The sequence below is a fragment of the Populus euphratica genome, unplaced genomic scaffold (assembly GCF_000495115.2).
Source record: "Populus euphratica unplaced genomic scaffold, PopEup_1.0 scaffold65.1, whole genome shotgun sequence".
Taxonomy (NCBI): domain Eukaryota; kingdom Viridiplantae; phylum Streptophyta; class Magnoliopsida; order Malpighiales; family Salicaceae; genus Populus; species Populus euphratica.
Genome location: NW_011499943.1, coordinates 791,311 through 812,482, shown reverse-complemented (window position 1 = coordinate 812,482; position 21,172 = coordinate 791,311). Strand labels below are relative to the sequence as shown.

The window sequence follows — 21,172 nt, the reverse complement described above, 5'->3', positions numbered from 1 at the left end:
TATTTTTTAAAATTATTTTTAATATCATTGTATTAAAAAATTATTTAAAAATATAATTAATTTTTTTTAAAAAAATATTTTTAAAACATGAAAAGAAACACGGAATTTCACTCAACTTTCATTGTTGGCAAACAAACAGATGTCTCTAACTGAACTTTTTTCTGGTAGCCGTACAAAACGGCACAGTTAAGCTCAACAATCCAAAAGGCCTTATGTCCCTGTAACGAAAATCATGGCTTTCTCCGGCCCCCTGGGGTTCCGCAAGTGGTGGGTCACCTGGCTAGATGTCTAGTTACCAGATTTAAGTATCTGGAACATTTGATGAATTACGATAACAACTTCGGATCGATGTGGTGGACATATATTTCCAACTACGTGTCGCTTCTTGAAGCAATCTGTTTGTAAACTTTTTTTTACCTTAAAAATAAATTGTCCTTGTCGTTTTCTTTTGGTTATATACGGTACCGTTTTAAAAGCTTTGCAGCGATGATTACTAGAAATTTAAAAGCTTAATTCGAGGTAATAAATGAGTTTGCTTTTTATACATATTTTTTTTTGTTTGAATCAAAAAAGAATTCGAGCTTTTTTATATATAAATCCACCAATTTAATGGAAACCAAAACTCAATTGAAAAGGACAAGCTGGCATTTTCTGCTCGACAACATTTGATTTTGCGGTCCATCCATAAAAAGGAACTTTTTCCCAGATTTTCTCAAAAAAAAAAAAACCCCGACCACGGGATAAGAATTAAAATAACTATATTTTTTATTTATTAAGACTTGCTTATGATTTATTCTACCTATAAAAATCCATCTCACTCGCAGGCCACGCTTACCCCTGACTTATTTCTCCCTCGAATCTCACCTCTCTCTCTACTCACCACCTCCAAAATCTCATTCTACAAAGTCTCCATCTCCTATTCTCATCAATTCGGAGGCCTGTCCTCGTCGAAAACCAAGACCAATGGGTTCCCTCTCAGCTCTTGACAAACCTTTACAGTATCCAATCGCTCGCCGAGACGACGCTGTAATTGATGATTACCACGGTGTAAAAATCGCAGATCCTTATCGATGGTAATTAAATTCTTGCCAAAAAATCGAATCCATTCCGCGCAAAAAGCTGAATCCACGAGAAACTAATTAGTGTATTTGGCTTGGCAGGCTTGAAGATCCTGACGCAGAGGAGGTAAAAGGGTTTGTACAGGAGCAAGTAAAATTGACAGAATCAGTGTTAAATGCATGCGATACAAGAGAAAAACTTCGTGAGAAAATCACAAAGTTATTTGATCACCCGCGATATGACGCGCCGTTTAAGCGAGGGAACAAGTATTTTTACTTTCACAATACTGGGCTTCAAGCACAAAACGTCCTCTATGTGCAGGTATTACGAGCTAGAAGATGTCTTCGATGTTTTTTTTCCTAAAAAAATACTTGGTGTTGATGTTTTGTGGCTGGTTACAGGATAGTTTAGAGGGAGAGCCAGATGTTTTGCTTGATCCAAATGGGCTGAGTGAGGATGGGACGGTGTCATTGAATTCCGAAACGCTTTCGGTTAGTGAGGATGCTAAGTACTTGGCTTATGGGCTTAGTACGAGTGGGAGTGATTGGGTTACAATCAAAGTCATGCGCGTGGAGGATAAGATAGTCGAGGCTGATACCTTAAATTGGGTGAGGCTTTGTTTCCATTCCTAGATAAATTTTGATTTTGGTTGTGTTGGCGGCTTAGTTTATTGTTTTTAATGTTATTTGATGATGCAGGTTAAGTTTACCGGTGTTAGTTGGACGCATGACGGCAAAGGATTTTTCTATTGCCGTTATCCAAATCCCAAGTATGTAAACATTTTGTGTGTCCTTGAAATTTCAAGTAAAATGCTGCTTGAGTATAGTTGATCAAGACATAACAGTTTCAAGTGATATTTTGGGAACTCTAATTGACCAGAAGGAGTAACTAGCTTGTATTTTTTTTAGTTATATGTAATGAGAGATAAATGAAGAATGAATCTGTTGAATAATTTTGGATTCCTGATTGTTTGAGCGATGTTAGTAGATAATGTAATTGAACCCTCGTGGTTTTTAGATTGAAAGAAAAATTGAATTTGTTGTTCAGAGAGGGAGAAAACTTAGATGCTGGGACGGAGACTAATTCCAACCTTTATCATGAGCTTTACTACCATTTCTTGGGTACGGATCAATCTGAAGATATACTGTGTTGGAGAGATCTGGAAAACCCCAAATACATGTTCGAAGCTGCTGTGACTGATGATGGAAAGGTATTGTGAATGTTTAAATATGTATTTGTTTTCTGGTTTATTTACTTCATTTTTTTCACGTGACTAGAATGAAGAAAGCATTTTTGTGTGAATTTCTTCCAAGATGACATCGTTTATATGTTATTCTGCAGTATCTTCTCTTATATATTGAAGAGAGCTGTGATCCTGTCAACAAAGTATACTACTGTGACATGTCTGCATTTTCTGATGGCCTTGAAGGTTTTAAAGGAGGAAATAGCCTGCTCCCATTTATTAAGCTTGTTGATAACTTTGATGCAAAGTATCATGAGATTGCAAATGATGGCACATTGTTTACCTTCTTGACTAATAAAGATGCCCCTAAGTATAAAATAGTCCGGGTAGATTTGAAGGAGCCAAGTAGTTGGATAGATGTCGTCCCAGAATCCGAAAAAGATGTTCTTGAATCGGCATATGCTGTTCATGGTGATAAAATGATTGTGAGTTACTTGAATGATGTGAAGCATGTTCTACAAATAAGAGATTTGAAAACAGGATCTCTGCTGCATCGGTTACCAATTGATATTGGCTCGGTTACTGGGATATCTGCACGGCGAGAGGATAGTACAGTATTTATTGAGTTTACTAGCTTTCTCACCTCTCGTATAATATATCAATGCAATCTAGATACTGAGGTTCCGGATGTGAAGATATTCCGTGAAATTAGTGTGCCAGGATTCAATCGCACAGAGTTCCAAGTGAATCAGGTAACTATTCGCCATTTTTGTTTCTGTAGCATTAAATGGTGTTTTGATAATATCACTAGATCAATTTAAAGTTTAAATTACAAAATGTTTTCTAGGAATAATCTCATTCTTTTTTACTAGTGTGTCCCCAAGGGGGCAGAGGAATAATTTTTTATAGTGTCTATACTGTTCTATCTAGTTGATGCTCTCCTTTTTCTGGCGGAGCTTTAGTGATATTTTTTTCTGAAAATTAAATTTAACAGATACACCCTTCCGGTCCTCACTATGTACAAACTTTGGTATTTGTTTCCTACTTGACTTGGTGCTTTCATTTCAGGTGTTTGTGCCTAGCAAGGATGGTACCAGGATTCCTATGTTTATTGTGGCCAAGAAGAATATAACGTTGGATGGGTCACACCCATGTTTGTTATATGCCTATGGTGGATTTAACATTAGCATTACACCATCATTTAGTGTCAATCGAATTGTTCTGACAAGGCATTTAGGTTCTGTTGTCTGCATTGCAAATATTCGTGGTGGTGGAGAATACGGTGAGGAATGGCATAAAGCGGGCTCACTTTCGAGAAAGCAGAATTGCTTTGATGACTTCATTTCAGCAGCTGAATACCTAGTATCTGCTGGTTATACCCAACCAAAGAAGTTGTGCATTGAAGGTGGAAGCAACGGCGGGCTGCTTGTTGGGGCTTGCATAAATCAGGTGGAAAGTCTATTCATTTGCCTGATTATATTTTAGTTTCGCCATGTATTTTAGTTTGTATTAGTTGTGTTTATTACATTTATGTGGCAGCGACCCGACCTCTTTGGTTGTGCTCTGGCTCATGTTGGTGTTATGGACATGCTTCGATTTCACAAGTTTACCATAGGTAGCTGACTTCCTTTGGCTCTAATAAGCAATAACCACCGTTTGTATATTGATTTTTAGCTGAGTTTTGTTTTTTAGGTCATGCATGGACTTCTGACTATGGCTGTTCAGACAAGAAGGAAGAGTTCGAATGGCTAATCAAGTGAGTGAGTTGAATTCAGTATAAGAATCTAGTGGCATCTTCTTATTCTAAAAGCCTTGTTTACAGTTGTTTTGTTTAAAAGCCCGGGTCCAACACTGGAAGGTTGGATCCATAACAGTTGCCTGTCTTCTAGGAACCACCGGTGGCAGCACAAAGTAGATGCTCTTGCTTATTATTGCTAAATTAAACCATATCTTAGCGAGTTTGATTGCCATCTTTCTTAAAGTGCAAAGCAAAGGTGGTGATTGTGAACTTTTGTCACAACTATTTCCATGAAACCACCAGCCTCTCTTTAAGTGTATTCGTTCAGCAACTTTATATAGCATCATAGAGTTTGCTGGTTGTTAATGAGCTTTTCTGTGTAAGCTGAATTCTCTGCTTGGCACCATCGCATATTCCCAATCTTGCAAAGACAAGTCTCAGTGAACACCTGGACACTGCATCTTGTTTTGACCTTCATGTTTTCTTTACTCAGGTACTCGCCGCTGCATAATGTCCGCAGACCATGGGAACAACATCCCGAACAACCTTCACAGTACCCAGCCACCATGCTATTGACTGCCGATCATGATGATCGAGTTGTGCCATTACACTCTCTGAAGCTGCTGGCTGTAAGTTCTCAAAACAGTAAAGGTTCATTAAAGCGGGGCTGTCATATATCTTATCCACTATTCATTTTGTATCATCATTGAACATATCTGCATTCATTTATACTGCCCTTCTCAAAATCTGTGCATCTTGTGTCTTCAGACCATGCAACATATTTTGTGCACGAGCTTGGAGAATAGTCCTCAGACAAATCCAATCATAGGTCGCATTGAGTGTAAGGCGGGACATGGAGCTGGACGCCCAACTAAAAAAATGGTAATTATAGCGCAAAATTTTGGGGCCTGTTGGACTGGACAATGATATATATATAGGAAATGGATCGGATTATTGACATTCGGCACTTTTTCCACAGATCGATGAAGCCGCTGATACGTATAGCTTCATGGCAAGGATGTTGGATGCTTCCTGGAACGAGTAGGATCGGATTTGGATGTAAAAGGAGCTCCTACAATTGATAGAAAGATCTAAAAGATCAATAGATATTGTCATAGCAGCTCTTTTTATTACCTGAAAAGGACACCCTTTTCTTCAAAATTAATTATGCTTTCATGAGGGTTCTGCAACAGTGACATTGTAACTTTTGATTGCCGAGTCCTAAAATAACCCCTTGCTTTTTCTTCTTTTTTTTGTTGTGATTCTTTGCTCGCATAAAATGGGTTGGTTTTGCACGAGCGGGTCTATGGATGACTCTTCTACCGTGAAATAGAACCAGTGATACACAAGTTAACCGTGATAAGTTGGTTGGAAGGAAGTTGACTCAATCAAGTCAATATAAGACTCAACCAAAACTCAATGAGACACATCGTATCAGCTTAAAAATAAACTTAGAATGACCTTTTAAATTCACCCGAGTCACTCTTACAAACTCTCAATCAGGCCAGGGATAGAGCAATAAACTCATAAGGGATGACCGCTCCATGTTGCATGGACGGGCACAGAATAAAAAAGACCCAGGCACTCGTAACTTAAAGATACTTCCAAAATATTGCAAATCAGAAAATAGTCAATTAAAAAACCTCAAAATAAACGCAAGAATCTTATTCAGCCAAAAAACAATCCATTTTCACGTCGGTAACATCAAGTTGTAGTATCTCTGCTCTGCATCTTAGAATCGATCCAATGCTGCCAAATGTAAAGAAATTTGTTTTAAACTGACGGGAAAAAAAAGAAATAAGCACGGAAACAGAACCTTTTTTTTATCAACCTCATTTTTTTAAAAAAATTGATTTGTCAATGAGTCAACAAATTCAATGATTCTACTATCACAAATATTACTACACTGACAGCTCTAGTAAGTTGAATACTACTCAAGTAAATAGCAGTGCTGTGCTGAACTATAAATGGAAGTTGTGCCAGTCTACGTCTATGACAACCAAGCCACTAAATATGAAATATACCAGATTTCTCAAAGTAAACCTAGGCATCATTCCCATCAATAAAATAATCACTATACAAAGTTATGAGACTCTTAACAGTTGAGCTGCAACAGTAGATAAAATGATAGATTGTTTGTTTTCTCATACCTTGGATGCGTACGGCCTAGATCCCCGTGAACAAATTCTTTGATATACGTGCCAGCCTGTGATTCAAGCATCATAATTAGCGCCACTTCGCTAGATACAGGTTTGAGAATTACTTTCCACAGACCTCAAAGCAGTCAGGTAGTGAAGAGGTCATTCAATCCTGGGCCATTATTCTACATAATACTTTTAAAATTATATTTACATCATCACGTCTACATCTCTAATTTCTTAGATTACCAATCTACCACAATCTGTAGTGTTTTATTCCTAGTTTCATTATCACTATGAAACCAAACACTTCAAAATGAGATCTATTAGCATGGTATTTGGAAAGAGAGTTATGCATCTCATGGTATGGTTTCAATTATTTTACCTGGGTACATAAATGCAAAAGAAAATATTGAGAGCTTCCAGTGATCTGCTCAATTTTCATCCTATAATAGGAAATGAGAGGAGATAGCCTGTTAGCCATTGTGAATTGTAACAGAGATTGACAAGAATAACATGATGCTACGTAATGGGAGAGACTCTAACCAATGTATAATCTTCCTGCGTTCTAGTGGACTACGGCGGTGAAGCACCCTTACTGGAGTTCTCTGCAAAATTTGCTGTCCAAGAATGAAAGAACCAAATAATGGAGCACATCAGATGACTAGAAAGAAATCTCTACCAGAAAACTGGCAAAGGGATTAAGACAATAAAATATTTAAATACCAAATCTGCCCAATGCAAAGGTTCATAACAGGTATTAAAAGCTTCAATGCAATACAAAACAAAGATCCCATATAACTTACCAAATCTTTGTGTGAAGCTATACACTGCAAGTCTTCATCCTCAAGTGGTCGTGAAATCCATACCAGTGCACAATATTGCTTCTACATGAAATACATGTGATGCTAATATTAGGGCTTTAATTTTCTAATTGTATCTAACAATTTTATCTCAAATCATAAAGTACAAACAATCAAAGTCAGATACAAAAGCCAAAAGGAGGTGAAAAAAACCTGCTTTTCTGCTTCCCCTTCACGCATCAAGTCCCAGCTATGACTGGTTACTAGACTAAGATTTTTCACCCCTACCTACAGCATAGCATAAGATGTGGAATAACATGAAAAATGGAAAAACAAAACAGAAGGGGGAGGACAAGCACAGATTTGGTAATAAGCTCACCAATTTATTCCCTAAGTTATTCATCCTTGTTTCTATTTCTTTTACCAGAGCCTCAGATGGCACCTTGCGTGCATTTTGTACCTCTACCAGGAAAGGCCTGCCTGAACCCAACATCCGAACCTGGGAACAGAAGCTTCATGTATTAGAACAATATTTGTTGAATTCAAGTGCACAATTACAAGAGCAGATCTTATGTACATCGATATCCTCTCTACCAGCAGCATGAAACTTGTAACTGTCACCTTGACACATTGGAAGAATGTTGCCACCTATTATCTCCTATAGAATAGCAGAAGAACTGTTAGCTCTCACTCATCATTTCATACTAACAAAAAGGATGGAAATGTCCATTGGCAGAAGTAGGCAGTACCTCAATGGATGCTTCTCCCATTCTTTCATCATCAATGATCCAACGAGTTTGACTCACATTTCTAGAGAACTGCGATATGTATAGCAATCATTTGATTGCACATAATTTAATGATAAATCAGTATAACTGATGATTTTCCATGTCAAATATTGTACCTCACATAGAATATTTCATCTTTTAAACATGTCAAATGTTTCACTTTCCCCTGCAATATCATGTAAAGTCCTTTTGATTACAAGTGGCATCATGATGTGTCATGCAATAGTAAACTCAAAATGGCGACATGAGAACTTCCTAACTCATTCCATTATTTCCTTGTTAATACAACTAAAATTGACTTTTCAGCTCATCAATTTCTTATGCTCTCCATGGCTAACAGTAAAAGATGTAAAGTTTATTTTTAAGATGCCATGTCATCCTCGCCAGTGCAAAAGGTTTTTTCCTTATGAAAGCAATGTAAAAAAAAATTCCTTCAGTAACTCAAATACTGAGATGCTCAGTTTAGTCTTTCTAACAATTTCTGATAACAGTCAACTAACCTTCAGATATCTCCCACCAAAATAGATAGGTGTCCTGTAGCATAGGAAAACCAAGTGGCAGGGTTCATTAACCTGGAAAGACAGATATCCAAGCCCAATAAGCACCACAACCACATCTAAGCCAGCAATGGCAGAAAAATAACCATCACATAGACAATAAATTCTACCATAAAAGTTCAGACATGACACGCTCAAGAGTGAAATTGCTAATGTTTAGTAATTTCAACCTTCAAAATAAAATAAACTGCTAAGGATTTCAAAGTTTCACTTCCAAACACAAGGGTGCAGGGTTCAAGACTATGAAGCAGCCATCTCATGCAAAAACTCTAAAAAGGTAGAGCATTCTCCAAATTCTTTGTAGATCTAATTCTGGGTAGACCAGGTAATCCCATTTTTTCACTTGAGATTTTAACAACCATGAATTTCAAAATTAAGTGCATAGAAGTTTCAATATCATTACATTGACTATGGGCAAGTAACCAACCAATCCACATTGAAGTTGAGACTGCAGGATAAAATGGGGAAGAACATTACCCTCTCTAGATGCAAGTTGGAGCATTCAGAAGATTCATGTTCAGCCAAACCAGTAGAAGACCTTCCAGAGGCAGGACTTCCTTGACCCAGTGATAAATCACAACAACCAGTTCCATTTCCCACTAACTCAACATGAACAGTGTCCAAACCATTGTTTGTCCCTGCATAAACAGATCAAGTTATATGAGCATCCAAACCTCAACTAATAGACTGACCAGAAAAATGAAGCTTATAAGTTGAACTGTTGACATCACAGTGCTTTAGAAAGTATGTAGAGACTATCAGTTCAGACACCAATTTTTTTACAAGTGTTAAGCATGTCATATTGTATAGATATAGAAATTCTAAAAGGAGATGAAGTAAAAAGGTGTTGAAATTATTAATCCAGGGGCTACAATTCCCTGAAGATCATCACTGCCAAATGATTGTTCACTATTATTACAGTTGTGTGCGTTTAAAATGTACAAAATTCTGAGCCAGAAGCATAGGGTTTCAGGTAAACAGGGAATCATCATTATGAAGACAAGTATAGAAAACATTAAAGGATTAACTGCAGTGGATGGCCAATGCAGAAATGGCCATTTACAACTAAACAACATTTTATTTACATGTAAACAAACTCGCTTGCCTGTTTTTCTTCTCTGCGAACCCCCATTCCTGTCTACTGATTTCAAAGGTATGATTGATGGCTTCGTTTCAGTGTATGTCAAACGGATGCGGACATAGCTTGGGCCAGATTTAACATCCTGCAAAGCTTCAACATAATTAAAGATTAATTGAGCTAAAACAATTTTCAGTCTGCAGTAAAAGTACATCTTCATCTTTTCAAAACTCTGCTTCATTCAATGCATCATGACAGTCAAGAGTTTATAGGAATTTTCATAAGGAAAAAGAATTCATGAGCAATAGGATATAAAAGCAAGAGTTTCATTACATTTTACAGTTTCTAACTGTGAAAAAAATCCGATCCCTATAACTATCATTATCAAATAAGAAAGAATCCCCTACGTTAGCAAGTCTACACCACTATTGCGAGAATGGATTGATAGGGTCAATCAATTAGCTAATTACCATAATTAGAAAAACAAGTAAACAAACCAATTACTGGGTAATACACGAACAAACTTGACAGATTAACAGTAATTGTATTAAATGAAGGGGATCGGCGTATAGAGATCACCGCACCGTCCAATTCATATTCACGGTATTACAAAAATGCCAAGTTCAACTTACCAATATTATTTCAAGGGGATTCACAATCGCAAACTTCAAGGCATCCTTTGTAGAAATGCATTCAGAAAGATTTTCTTGGAACCAAAGCTCCGATCCATACTTCTTTTTCATGTACAATCTACAACGTAGATAAATCCAAACAACTTTACATGCATTTATAACATGATTGTTATAATTTCAAAATAAATAAATATCAACATTTTTAGTGCCTTTTTTAGGGTTTAAAAATTAAAAATCTTACCTAACAGCTTGTTCATTTTCGAAGATAATAGGCGGTATTGAAACTTCAAGAGAAAAACCATTGATTTGATGTCCTTCTTGCCTTATTAGCTCAGCAATTGATGCAGCTAACTCATCACCATTCTTTCTTTTCACCAGCATTTCTTTTTCATCGCGATAAATAAACTGTAAGATACCTAAACAAATTCTGCACACTTCGGGTTTGAGTTCTGATTCCATAGATTCAGAACTACTTGAATCTCCCTCTCCGAGAATATTACACATCACCGAAGGCGATAAAGAGGAGCGAAAATAAGCATGATCACTGATCCCAAACAGTCTAAATATGCATCTCATACACACCTAAATCATAATAAAATCTTGTGAGGAACATACTTCTTTTATAGAGAAAACCCAAATTAAGGGTAAGTGAGGAGATTTTTAGATGAAAGTACGAACCCCAGCGGAAAGCAGGTCTTTGACAGCGTGAGAGGGCAAAGAACGAACGGCGTCGTTGAGGTGCCGTCTCTCATCGTCGCCGGGGGTGACGCGGTGATCATCTTTCAGAGAGATAACTTGCACCGCATCGGTGCCGTTGCTAAATTGCGCAGCTTCAGTCTCGCCAGACATTTGAAACGAGCTCTTCTTCTCTTGGCGGCAGTCTCACTTTCGCTACTCTCCGCTCTCTGGATTCTGTTAATAAAAAAAAGCGAAGAGTGAAAAGGTAATGGCGAGGTGTTTGTGAGAGCAGCGTAAGCTTTATTTATAAAGGGGGCTGAACTTTATTCAGCCGTCTGATCAAATCACCGACCGGCCACGTGGCAGAACCAGGTTTGTTTAGCAGTGTATATCTAGGGATGGTTTATTTTGTTTTTGGGTTTTAAAGTTTCTAAAAAAAATTTTAATTTATTTTAAATTAATATATTTTTAAAATCATTTTAAAAATAAAAAAATATTATTATTATATAAAAATATTTTAAAAAATAACCACAAAATTTTTTAATTTACTTTAAATTAATATTTTTTAAAAGAATTTTTAAAAAATAAAAAATATATTTTTAAGAATTTTTTAAAAATAAAAAATATTTTAAAAAATAACAATTACACCACTTTCATATACCCTCTAAACCACGGTTACCAAACCTAACCCTAATTTTATAACCGAATTAATTGACTTATCCGCCAGTCGAAGTTATCTTATGTTCTTACCATTATCAGAGTGATTGACGACATGTTAAATTAAATTTCTAACATAAAAAAAATATATGGCGGACAGAGTGCTGAGCCAATAATTTTGTGGTGATAGTATCATCTATTTCCACCCTTCTCTGTTTAATAAAACAGCCAGCTACAGTATTCTAGCAGACGAGACATGGGAGTTCCATCCTCGTGAAGTCGTTGGTGCCGAGGCACGGTGAAGAATGACATTGATGAATCAGTTCATTGGAAATAGAAGGAGATGTAAATGCAAATGAGGCTGCTGTTCATGAGTCAAATCAATACAAGTTGAGAAGCTTTTATTTGATTACATTCTTTATCGCAGCAGCTATGTCTAAAAACAATCATTCAAACCATACACGAGAACCATACAGCTCGTTCAGTGTATATCAAATGAATTTACAGTGATGAGGTCACACGAAGGAGGTCTACAAAACCAGATAACACTGCCCGGTTTCTTTCCTTCACCTTTGCCTGATAAATGACCCTGAAGAACCAATTTCAGTTACTTGAGTGAAAGGAACGCATTATACTTGATGTTGAATAAACAATACGGGGTTATGACAGAACATGCAGTTTTACCTTGAACCTTCAAGCCACATTTCAGTGATCAAAGTTTCGCCAGGGTACACATGCAAAAGGAACCGGCCTGATATGGTCGTGATGATGTTCGCATCCCCTCTGCAGATGCATTTGATGACTGCCCTAACTGCAAATCCAAGTGAGCACAATCCGTGCAATATTGGACGCGGGAATCTTCAACATGTAAAAAAGAAACAAGATTGGATAGGGCATAAATACAGGTTAGGATGCCAGAGAGATGTGTAAGCAAATGCTACTGTAAAGACCAGAAAAGGAAAGCAGTCAAAATTAATCAGAGCTTAAATCCCAATTCACACAGCAGAAATGGAGCAAAATTCACACGGTGTACGTGTGGTTAAGCCCTATTGTACACTGAGATGTCAAATGAATTTGAAGAATGAAAATGTGAAAAGCATTGGAGATATCGAGTTAATGCATACAGTATTCTGATCTGTGACCAATAAAAAAAGATGTCTCCTTAAAATAATCAATGGAAAGTGATTAAGGAGGAAAAAATGATCCCCTCTCACCAACTCTGACTCCTGAAGCTATGAAAACATGGTTGGAAAAGCACATGAACCCAAGAAATAAAAATAAATATTGAGAGGGATACGAACCCGGCAACTTCAGCAATCATGGGATCTGAATGCAGAGGATTATAATCACCAGATAGCCTATACAGCAATGCCTACAAAACAATACGAGACATACTGAAGAATGTAAGTATCTTGTGTTCACAATCTAAACAAAGAATTCATTTTAGAGCCTCCTACATAACATGTTCCCAAAACTTCAGTTTTATCTATCTATTTATTATTATTATTTTTAATTACAACTTATATAGCCAGCATAGTGAAACAATTGATAAGCCACAACAACTATGGATGTACACTACATGCCTGAGATGGTTGAGTACAATCCTCAAATACTGCAAAAGGTTGACTTTCAGGAATTTTCAGAGCAGGAGCCTGGTTCTCTCGGTAGTTGGAATAGGAATATGGATGGGATGAGTTTGAGAAGCCTCCAGCACCCCGGAGATAAATAGTTGATCTGGAGAGTGAAATATTACAATCCCATCTGACTCAATAGCATGGCAGCAAGGGATCAGATAATTTTTAGAAAAAATGAGATCACCTGTTCATACACAATAATTCACCAGATTGTTTCTCATAACTTTTGGTTTCCAGCTCGAGAATAGCTGCTTTACCTAAAATTTGTATCAAGAGAGGAAAACAGTAATCACAATCCAGCCTCAACCATCAGCTTCTATGTTTCATAAAAGAGGTGAACTTTCAAATGGGATACTCATTACAAATTGTGAGATTCTGACTTTTATGTAGGTTTTCCCAGTCATTATTCATGTAACAAAATTCCACCCTGAGACTACTCATTCGTACTTGAAATAAAAACATAATCTCCAGTGGGTTGTTCAATCAAAAGATTTTCTGCCAGTGAATACAAACCTTTGTCATGCAACCCGGCAAGACTTACTTTATTAATTAGCTGCATCAGGGATGAAAATAAGTTACAAAACGAAAATAGACTAAGAGAAAACAAATCCAAAACTACAAAAAACCATGTAATTGACACTCCGCGAGTAATCAAAGGAAGACGAGAAACCACCAGTACAGCACAATTATCAAAATTGAGCATGAAGTGTTTCAGGCTGCATAAGCGCTTCAAAAAGAAGACTTACAGATGCGCTCGAAGGAAATGGCTTGTAAATCTGTATATATTGTTGTCCATGCAATAGAAGACGCGGATCATATCTGGCAACCAGGAAAACCAGAAATGGCCATCACATGTGTTCACACAGGTACTAATTCATTTCCAATGAACTTTAGAAGACCCGAATGGCTTAAAAGAACATTAACAAACAAAACATTCGAGAGCAAGTTTCACACTCTTAAATTCTGTCACTACTTACTGTAAGCCTGGCAAATCAATACTACCATTTGTCAATGATCCCAGTGAAAATAAGGCAGCAAATGTTGGCAAAACCTACAAATCCAAATACAAGACAGTAAATTCTCCTCTCTTTATTAAATAATTTCATAGTAAAATAAAAAAACTACCATTCAGTCTAAAGATTTTAAATTTACCTGAACAAATTGCTGCCCATTTTCATGATAAACATATTTCAGCTCATCGGAGTCAATCGCATTCCGACCACAAGCTCCGACACCCAAGGCATAGACCGCTGCATCTCTGCTCAAAAAACAGGTAAAAATTTTCCCCTTTAAAGTCGATAAAAAAAACCCCAAAAAATAGAGGATAGGATTGAATATGTCAAGACATCTCTCTATCTACCTTTCGGTGTATGTAAATGTTGTCTGCCAATCCACCGGGAATATATGCAACCAAATAACAAATTAAATTCAGTCGAAAACCTTGGGGAGATATCATAGGGAAAGAAAGCAGACATACCTCGGGGAATTTGTGAGCAAGAACAAGATCATGGTCGAAGCGGGAATTGTCTGCCATCGAATTTTTTTTAGAACTCCGTTCGCTCACGGACCTTTTGAGGAACCGGTGATGATGACTGAAGAGATACAAAAAATATAAATTAATGGGGACTGGTTCCAAAATCGAAATGCGTGCCTTTAACAGCTACCTAAAGCTAAGTTATTCAGAGTCTTGTTACGGAAACGAGGAGACCTTTAGATAAAGGAGTAGTTTTTTATTTGAAATTCGAAATGTTTTTCGTTGGAATTTGTTTTTGAAAAAATAATTTATTTAAAAAATAAATACTTGAAAAATAAATTATTTTATAAATTTTAATAAATTTACAGTAAATAAATTAAAAAAATATTTATCAGTATTTGGTTATATTATAAAAAATTACTTTGAAAAATAACTTGTTAATATTTTATTTTAAAAAAATATTTATTAAAATAATAAAAAACAAATCTTACAAATTAAAAAATTAGATAAGAATAAAATTGTTAAAAAATCTAACTTCATGTATTATTTTAAATAAAATAAAAACAAATAAAAAAAAATTAAATTTAACAGATAAAAATATTAAAAGATAATAAAATTAAAATAATTATAATTATAATTTTATACATTATTTTAAATTAAATAAATAATAATCTAAAAAATAAAAACCAAGTTTGATATATAAAAAAATTTGATTAAAAAATGATGAGAAAAAAATAAATAATTATTATTAAAATTAAAATTAATAAAAAAAATTAAATTAAATTAAATTTTAATAAATAAAATTGAATAAAAAATATTCAAAAAAATATAGCACTCAAAAATTTAAAAATTAAATTTAATATAATCAATAAATAATATGATATTTTTAATTTTTTCATAATTTTTAGAAAAAAATTTCATATAAAATGAAAAAAAAAACTGTTTTTCAATAAACTAAACTAAAGTTTTTATCTAACTGAAAAATAATTTTGTTAATTAATTTTTTTAATATAAAAAAAATAAAAAATAAAATTATTTTTCATAAAATAAATAATATTAGTAATGAAGTAGAAATTTTTAAATAAAAAAATACTTTCCTAAAAACTAAACTAAATTTTTTTATTATAAATTAATTTTTATTAATTAATTTTTTTAATAATAAATAAATATAAAAATTAACTGGTAAATATTTTTTATTAATTAATTTTCTAATAATAAATAAATATAAAAAAGTTTGGAAATCATTTCATGATCCTAACGGGTCTCAATAGTGAAGTAGAAATCCCCTTAAACATATTGTCAGTGGCCCTACTCCTCACTGCTTTTTTTTTTATTTATTTGTTAGGCTGAGCTTGGTTATTATTACATGAATAATTGATAAATAATGGTTTAGTGAAGTTAAATAAAAACATAATAAAATTTAGACTGGTTTGAATAGTTTATTTAAATATAGATAATATAGACTGACTTTTGTTAAGAAAATAAAGGAATTAATTAATCTAATTTAATACAGTTAAAAATTCAAGTTCACCTAAAAGCATGTCATGTGACCCAATCAAAATCTAAGTAAAATATAGTTGAATTTCTTTTTAAATGATCATTAATTTTTTTCAATAAAAGTTTTTCTTGTTAATAACATATGTTTTTTTTAAGAATCAATGTTAAGTCGGATTTTATCTTGAATTAACTCATGAATGAATTGGGTTTAATAAATTTATCTTTAAAATAATTTTAAATTTAATTTTTATAATTTCAGAAAAGAAGAGATACAAAAGACACATTCTTCATTCTCCATGTATATTCTCTATGATCGCTAACTTAATAGTAATATAATTATTATTAATTTAATATTTTTATTATTATCATTATTGAAGTTAATTAACTGTGTTTATGACACGACCCATTACTGCATATTTTTAGGCAGAGAACCTTGTCTCTCTTCTTTGTTTTCTTAGGCATCCAAGCATGCCTGTCTGTTTACTTGTTATGATACTGTTTTGTTTATTGAGTTTGGCGAGTAGGCAGCTGGCTTGGTGACTCAGTACGACTCTGTGTATCAGTATATTAAAGAAACAAAAAGATTTACACTTTACACAGAGGGGCTGGACACTTGAGCTTGAGGTGTCCAAAATCACCTGAGAAATTTTAATGCGTGCCCTACCGTGGAAACAGCTACAACGTTTCACTAGTTTAGTTCTCAAAAGAGACTTCGATGGCAGATACTCAACACTTCGATGATGATCTTGTTCTTGCTCACAAAATTCCCATATATTTATACAATCAGCTTCTAATAATCAAGCTACAACATGAGTTTATTATAAAACGATTACAAACCTGATTTATTGTTTATATATAAAAAAATCATTTATAATTTTCGTAGCTGTGATGCCATAAAGGAGGGCCATGCCCATTATATTTCTCGACTTTTTGGGCCCCCTGAAGAACAAATTAAAGGCTGACCTTGCTGTCTGTTCTTTCTCCGGTCGTCACTGCTTTGACAATCCAGGCTCTTTGTCTGGGCTGGGTGGTGAACCTGCACTTCCTGATCCATTTTCTACTCGTCTTCAATATAGCTTCACGAAACCCCCCCATCGCAGTGATTCAACTTTTCTCACCACCTAACTCCAAGCCCATGCATGTTTTATATTACAACATTGGTCTTTTATGGGAGTGCTAGGTGAGGATGTTAATGTATATCTACTGTGAACTACTGAAGTGCCTAATTAAGGGATTGAAGAACTGTCAAAACATCGAGATGAAAGCGATGCATTCTTCTTCCCATGTATATATTTCTATTCTTTGTGGGTCTACCAATGTTCAACGTATAGTTTTCAAGACTGATTTTAGTCCCATCTCAACCACCTACATGCATGGATTGAATTCTCTAAAAAAATATAACAGTCAAGTTTTGATATTATTTTTTAAAGATTATCAAATTAAATTTTATAAATTTTAAAATTATTAAAAACTTACATGATCATTAACTTCAAAATTTATATAATTAATTGAAATGAGTATAAATTGACCTGAACACCTATATTAATAAAAAAATTATAAAATCAATCTATGGATGATTTTATCCATAAATTAGGTTCCTCTCTATTTTTTCACTACAACATAATAATAAGGTTTTTGTTTTGTCATTTGTCTTTGTATGTGTTTGGGTTTGCTGATTGTGTTGGCTAGGGAATGCCATTATAGCTAAACCATGGGCAGTAAAATTCAGCTTGGCTTGAGATGGCATGGCTCAATGGACTCGAGTTTTTGCAGCAGCAAGAGTTAGATTTGCAGTTTGCATACTATTTCATAATAGATTTTAGAGAGAGACTGATGGATAGTCTTGCGGGTTGCTACATGATAGTTGAAAATTAGATTTATGAATGTTTTAGTATTTAAGATAGATTTGGTAGCCTCAGGCAGGGACGACATCAGGGGGCTGGGCCTCTGCAAGAAAATTATGTTTCCACCCCCTTCTTTAATAACCTATATGGTTTTAGCTATAATAATAAAATAACTGAAATCTTGAATTTTTTAATTTTATTTTTTTAAAATTCACTCCTACTGTCAAGTGCAGGCTGGCACTCATGCCAAATCTAAAGATTTTAGATTAGCCATCCCTCTTATGTTTAAATTTCTTGGATTTACCCCAATTACTAAATCTACGGCAATATATACAAGACCTCAATTTTTTAGATCTATCATCCTATCAAACCTAAAGAATTTGGGGATGTGCACAGCAAGGGAGATCATTTTTAGTTTAGTTTGGATTTTATCTAAAAAAAACTAAATTAAATTTTAAAAAATAAAAATTAATTTAACTGATCAGTCTCAATTTGGTTTGGTTATTTTAAAATAAAATCCAACCTACCGGTCTGGATTCGATTTTGTTTAGGTTTAGTTAGTTATTTTATATTAAAAACCAAAAACTATATTGTTTATTAGGTTTTTTTTTTTTTGTAATTTCTAATGGGTTTGGTTTCGGTTAACCTCAGTTTTTTCTCGTTTGACTCAGTGTTTTTTGTTTGATTTTTTTATTAATTTTGGTTTGGTTTGGTTTTTTTGATTTCAAGCTTATGGAACCAAAACTAAAAATATTCTAATTAGTTTTTTCATGATTTTATTTTTTAATTTTCTTAATTTAATTAATTTTTCAGTTTTTTTTCACCCCTTGCACTCCTATCACCCAAGAAACTTGAGTCTGTTATATTATTATTATAATTAAAATCAAAGTTATTTGAGTGTGACCACCCCTACCAGACTCAAGTGCAAGACCCAAGAAACTTGGAGTTGAGCATAACAACCCCTGCCAGATTGAAGCGCAAGACCCAAGAAACTTGGGGTTGTGTATAACAACCCCTGTAAGACCTAAATTTCTAGGGTCTAGCACTCTTGCCACCTCAGAAACTTGGATCTGACATGTTATTATTATTATTATTATTATTATTATTATTATTATTATTATTATTATTATTATTATTCAAATCAAATTTATAGTTTTTTTCAATATGAATAATATTTTTAAAAAAAATTATTAATAATTATAGTAATAATATTAAACATGTGTGATCCAAGTTCTTATAGTAATTAATTTTATCTTTCAAATCAAATTTATGATTTTTCTTCAAAAATAATAATTTTTTTTTCAAATTCATTAATAATAATAATAATAATCAACCCCTACCACACTCGTGGCATCACCTGTAATACCCAAGTTACTTGGATCTGGTCGCCCCTATTAAACCTTTGGTAACACCTACAAAACCCAAGAAACTTGAAGTTGTGTCTGGCGCCCTTGCCAACCAAGGAACTTGGGCTTATTAACCTTGTCAAACTCATATTACTTGAGTCTGGTAGTATAACGTGTTTAAGATTAACGTGTTTAAAACAAAAAAAAGCAAGACTACCCTAATCAACCTTAGATGTAAAATCAATCTGCAGTCCCTTGAATCCAGCAAAATCCAAAATAAATAATTAAATAAACAATTCAGCTTAGTCTTATAGTATTTATACCAACTCAGCACAGTGACAAAGTACTTATGCCCATCCAGAATGAAGAGAAACAACCATGCAACCAGGTACATCACAGGTAAGATTTATATCTAATTACTAGCCCCTCAATACTAAACAAATCAGAAGAATGATAGCCCACTCAACACCCACTGACAACAAATAAGTTAGTAACTTATAGCACGCCATGCACGCCATGAAAAAATAATAAAAAGCAAATTGCCCATAACTTATCGTGAGAACCAAGTAACTCCTCTCTGATAAATATTATTTCAATACATAGTGAAAACATTCAGAATTTACAGTATATGATTGAACTCTTTTTGTAATAGTTCGGCCCAACTTGCCTAAAAGACTTAAATTTCTTACGTCTAACAGCACTACTAGACCTAAATTACTTAATTGTGGCACCTTACAAGACTCAAATTTATTGGGTCTGGCAACCTTACCAGATCCACCTTAGTTGGATCTTGCAAGCTTGTTAGACTCGTGTTACTTGAGCCTTGTAACCTAGCATGCATTTTTTTTTAAAAAAAAAAGGCATAACTACCCTAATTAACATCAAACCCAAAATACATCTGTAGTATTTTGAATCTATCAAAATTCAAAAGAAATAATTAAAATAAACACTCAACGCAATTACAGAGTACTTATACTTGCCCAAAACAAAAGGAAACAACAAAGAAACAATTGTCATTTCACGCATAACCAACCAAAATCCTATCTAATCACACGAGACCAGCACTCTCCCAAAAATAACCATGTAATCGGGTACATCGTAGGTAAAACCTGTATCTAACTATCAACCCCACCATACTTATCAAATCAGGAGAATAATAGCTCATCAAATATCCATTAATAACAAACAACCCATCAACTCACAGCACACTACGCACATCATGAAAAAATGATAAAAAGAAAACCTCTCACAACTTATTGTGAGAACCAACTAACTTCTCATCAATATACAACACTTTAATACATAGTAAAAACATTCACATCATGAAAAACTGACAAAAAGAAAACCGCTCATAATTTATAGCAAGAACCAACTTACTCTTCCCTAATAAATACTACTACAAACCATAGTTAAAACACTCACAATCCATCATATATGACTAAGCTTTTCTAGTTTTTGTTATAATTAAAGGTTATTATGCTAGTTTGATCAAGCATATTTCCTATTATCCATGCCTATAAAGGAACCAATTCTTTTGTTAATGGATTGGCTAACATTAGAGTAGATATTGGTCATAAGAAAAGATTAAAAATAGGTTTTGGGTTAGCTTAACTGGTTCGACCTTGAGTTTATTTTTCAATGGTTACAAGTTTGAGTTCTCTTAAAATTATTAAAAACTTACATGATTGTTAATTTCAAGGCCTATAAAATTAGTTAAGATACGCGCAAACTGATCTAAATATTCACATTACTAAAACGACAAAAAAAAAAAATTAAAGATAGACTTCTATCAAGTACATAAATTTTTAGAATTTGTAATTAGTTGGATGGTGTGGTTGGTTGTTTTTTTGGCCTTTAAGTCCCTTACATGACTGAAAATAAAAAAATAAAAAAATAATAATACACACACAAGAACTTTAACAAATATAAAAGAAAAGGCAATCACAAATAGAAAAGAAAGTGACTTTGAGCGGAGTTCTATCAAGTTCTAGTTGCATAAGCTCTTCCATCTTATTTTATTTTTTATTGGAATGACCTGCTCCTCCATCTCATTTTATTTTTTTATT

The 21,172-nt window shown here is 34.1% G+C and overlaps 3 protein-coding genes across 4 annotated transcripts; 1 reads left to right on the top strand and 2 right to left on the bottom strand.

Annotated features, from left to right (window-relative positions):
- Positions 1-799: 799 nt before the first annotated feature.
- On the top strand, positions 800-5,222 carry LOC105137279 (prolyl endopeptidase-like). Its single transcript, XM_011042978.1, has 12 exons — positions 800-1,073; positions 1,161-1,380; positions 1,461-1,667; positions 1,758-1,828; positions 2,107-2,269; positions 2,401-2,994; positions 3,311-3,691; positions 3,782-3,857; positions 3,935-3,998; positions 4,474-4,609; positions 4,749-4,862; positions 4,960-5,222. The coding sequence occupies exons 1-12, from the start codon at positions 964-966 to the stop codon at positions 5,023-5,025; spliced, it is 2,202 nt and encodes a 733-aa protein (XP_011041280.1). The 5' UTR covers positions 800-963; the 3' UTR covers positions 5,026-5,222.
- A 192-nt stretch (positions 5,223-5,414) lies between these two features.
- Positions 5,415-10,933, bottom strand: LOC105137278 (Pseudouridine synthase family protein). 2 transcript variants are annotated; one of them, XM_011042976.1, is made up of 15 exons: positions 10,655-10,933; positions 10,218-10,558; positions 9,977-10,094; positions 9,372-9,489; positions 8,744-8,904; positions 8,210-8,281; positions 7,671-7,739; positions 7,499-7,579; positions 7,301-7,420; positions 7,135-7,209; positions 6,925-7,005; positions 6,665-6,738; positions 6,504-6,564; positions 6,131-6,186; positions 5,415-5,729 (listed from the first exon to the last, which is right to left on the bottom strand). In XM_011042976.1, exons 1-15 carry the CDS (start codon positions 10,823-10,825, stop codon positions 5,645-5,647), a joined length of 1,683 nt encoding a protein of 560 aa, XP_011041278.1. In that variant the 5' UTR covers positions 10,826-10,933; the 3' UTR covers positions 5,415-5,644. The 2 variants fall into 2 exon arrangements, with proteins under 2 accessions (XP_011041278.1, XP_011041279.1); XM_011042977.1 differs by lacking the exons at positions 5,415-5,729; positions 6,131-6,186; positions 6,504-6,564 and having other exon boundaries at positions 6,717-6,807.
- A 684-nt stretch (positions 10,934-11,617) lies between these two features.
- ECH2 (enoyl-CoA hydratase 2) lies at positions 11,618-14,660 on the bottom strand. The gene is made up of 11 exons (XM_011042975.1): positions 14,423-14,660; positions 14,306-14,328; positions 14,098-14,203; positions 13,923-13,996; positions 13,692-13,764; positions 13,459-13,498; positions 13,130-13,202; positions 12,895-13,045; positions 12,613-12,683; positions 11,996-12,169; positions 11,618-11,900 (listed from the first exon to the last, which is right to left on the bottom strand). Exons 1-11 carry the CDS (start codon positions 14,477-14,479, stop codon positions 11,813-11,815), a joined length of 930 nt encoding a protein of 309 aa, XP_011041277.1. The 5' UTR covers positions 14,480-14,660; the 3' UTR covers positions 11,618-11,812.
- Positions 14,661-21,172: the final 6,512 nt, after the last annotated feature.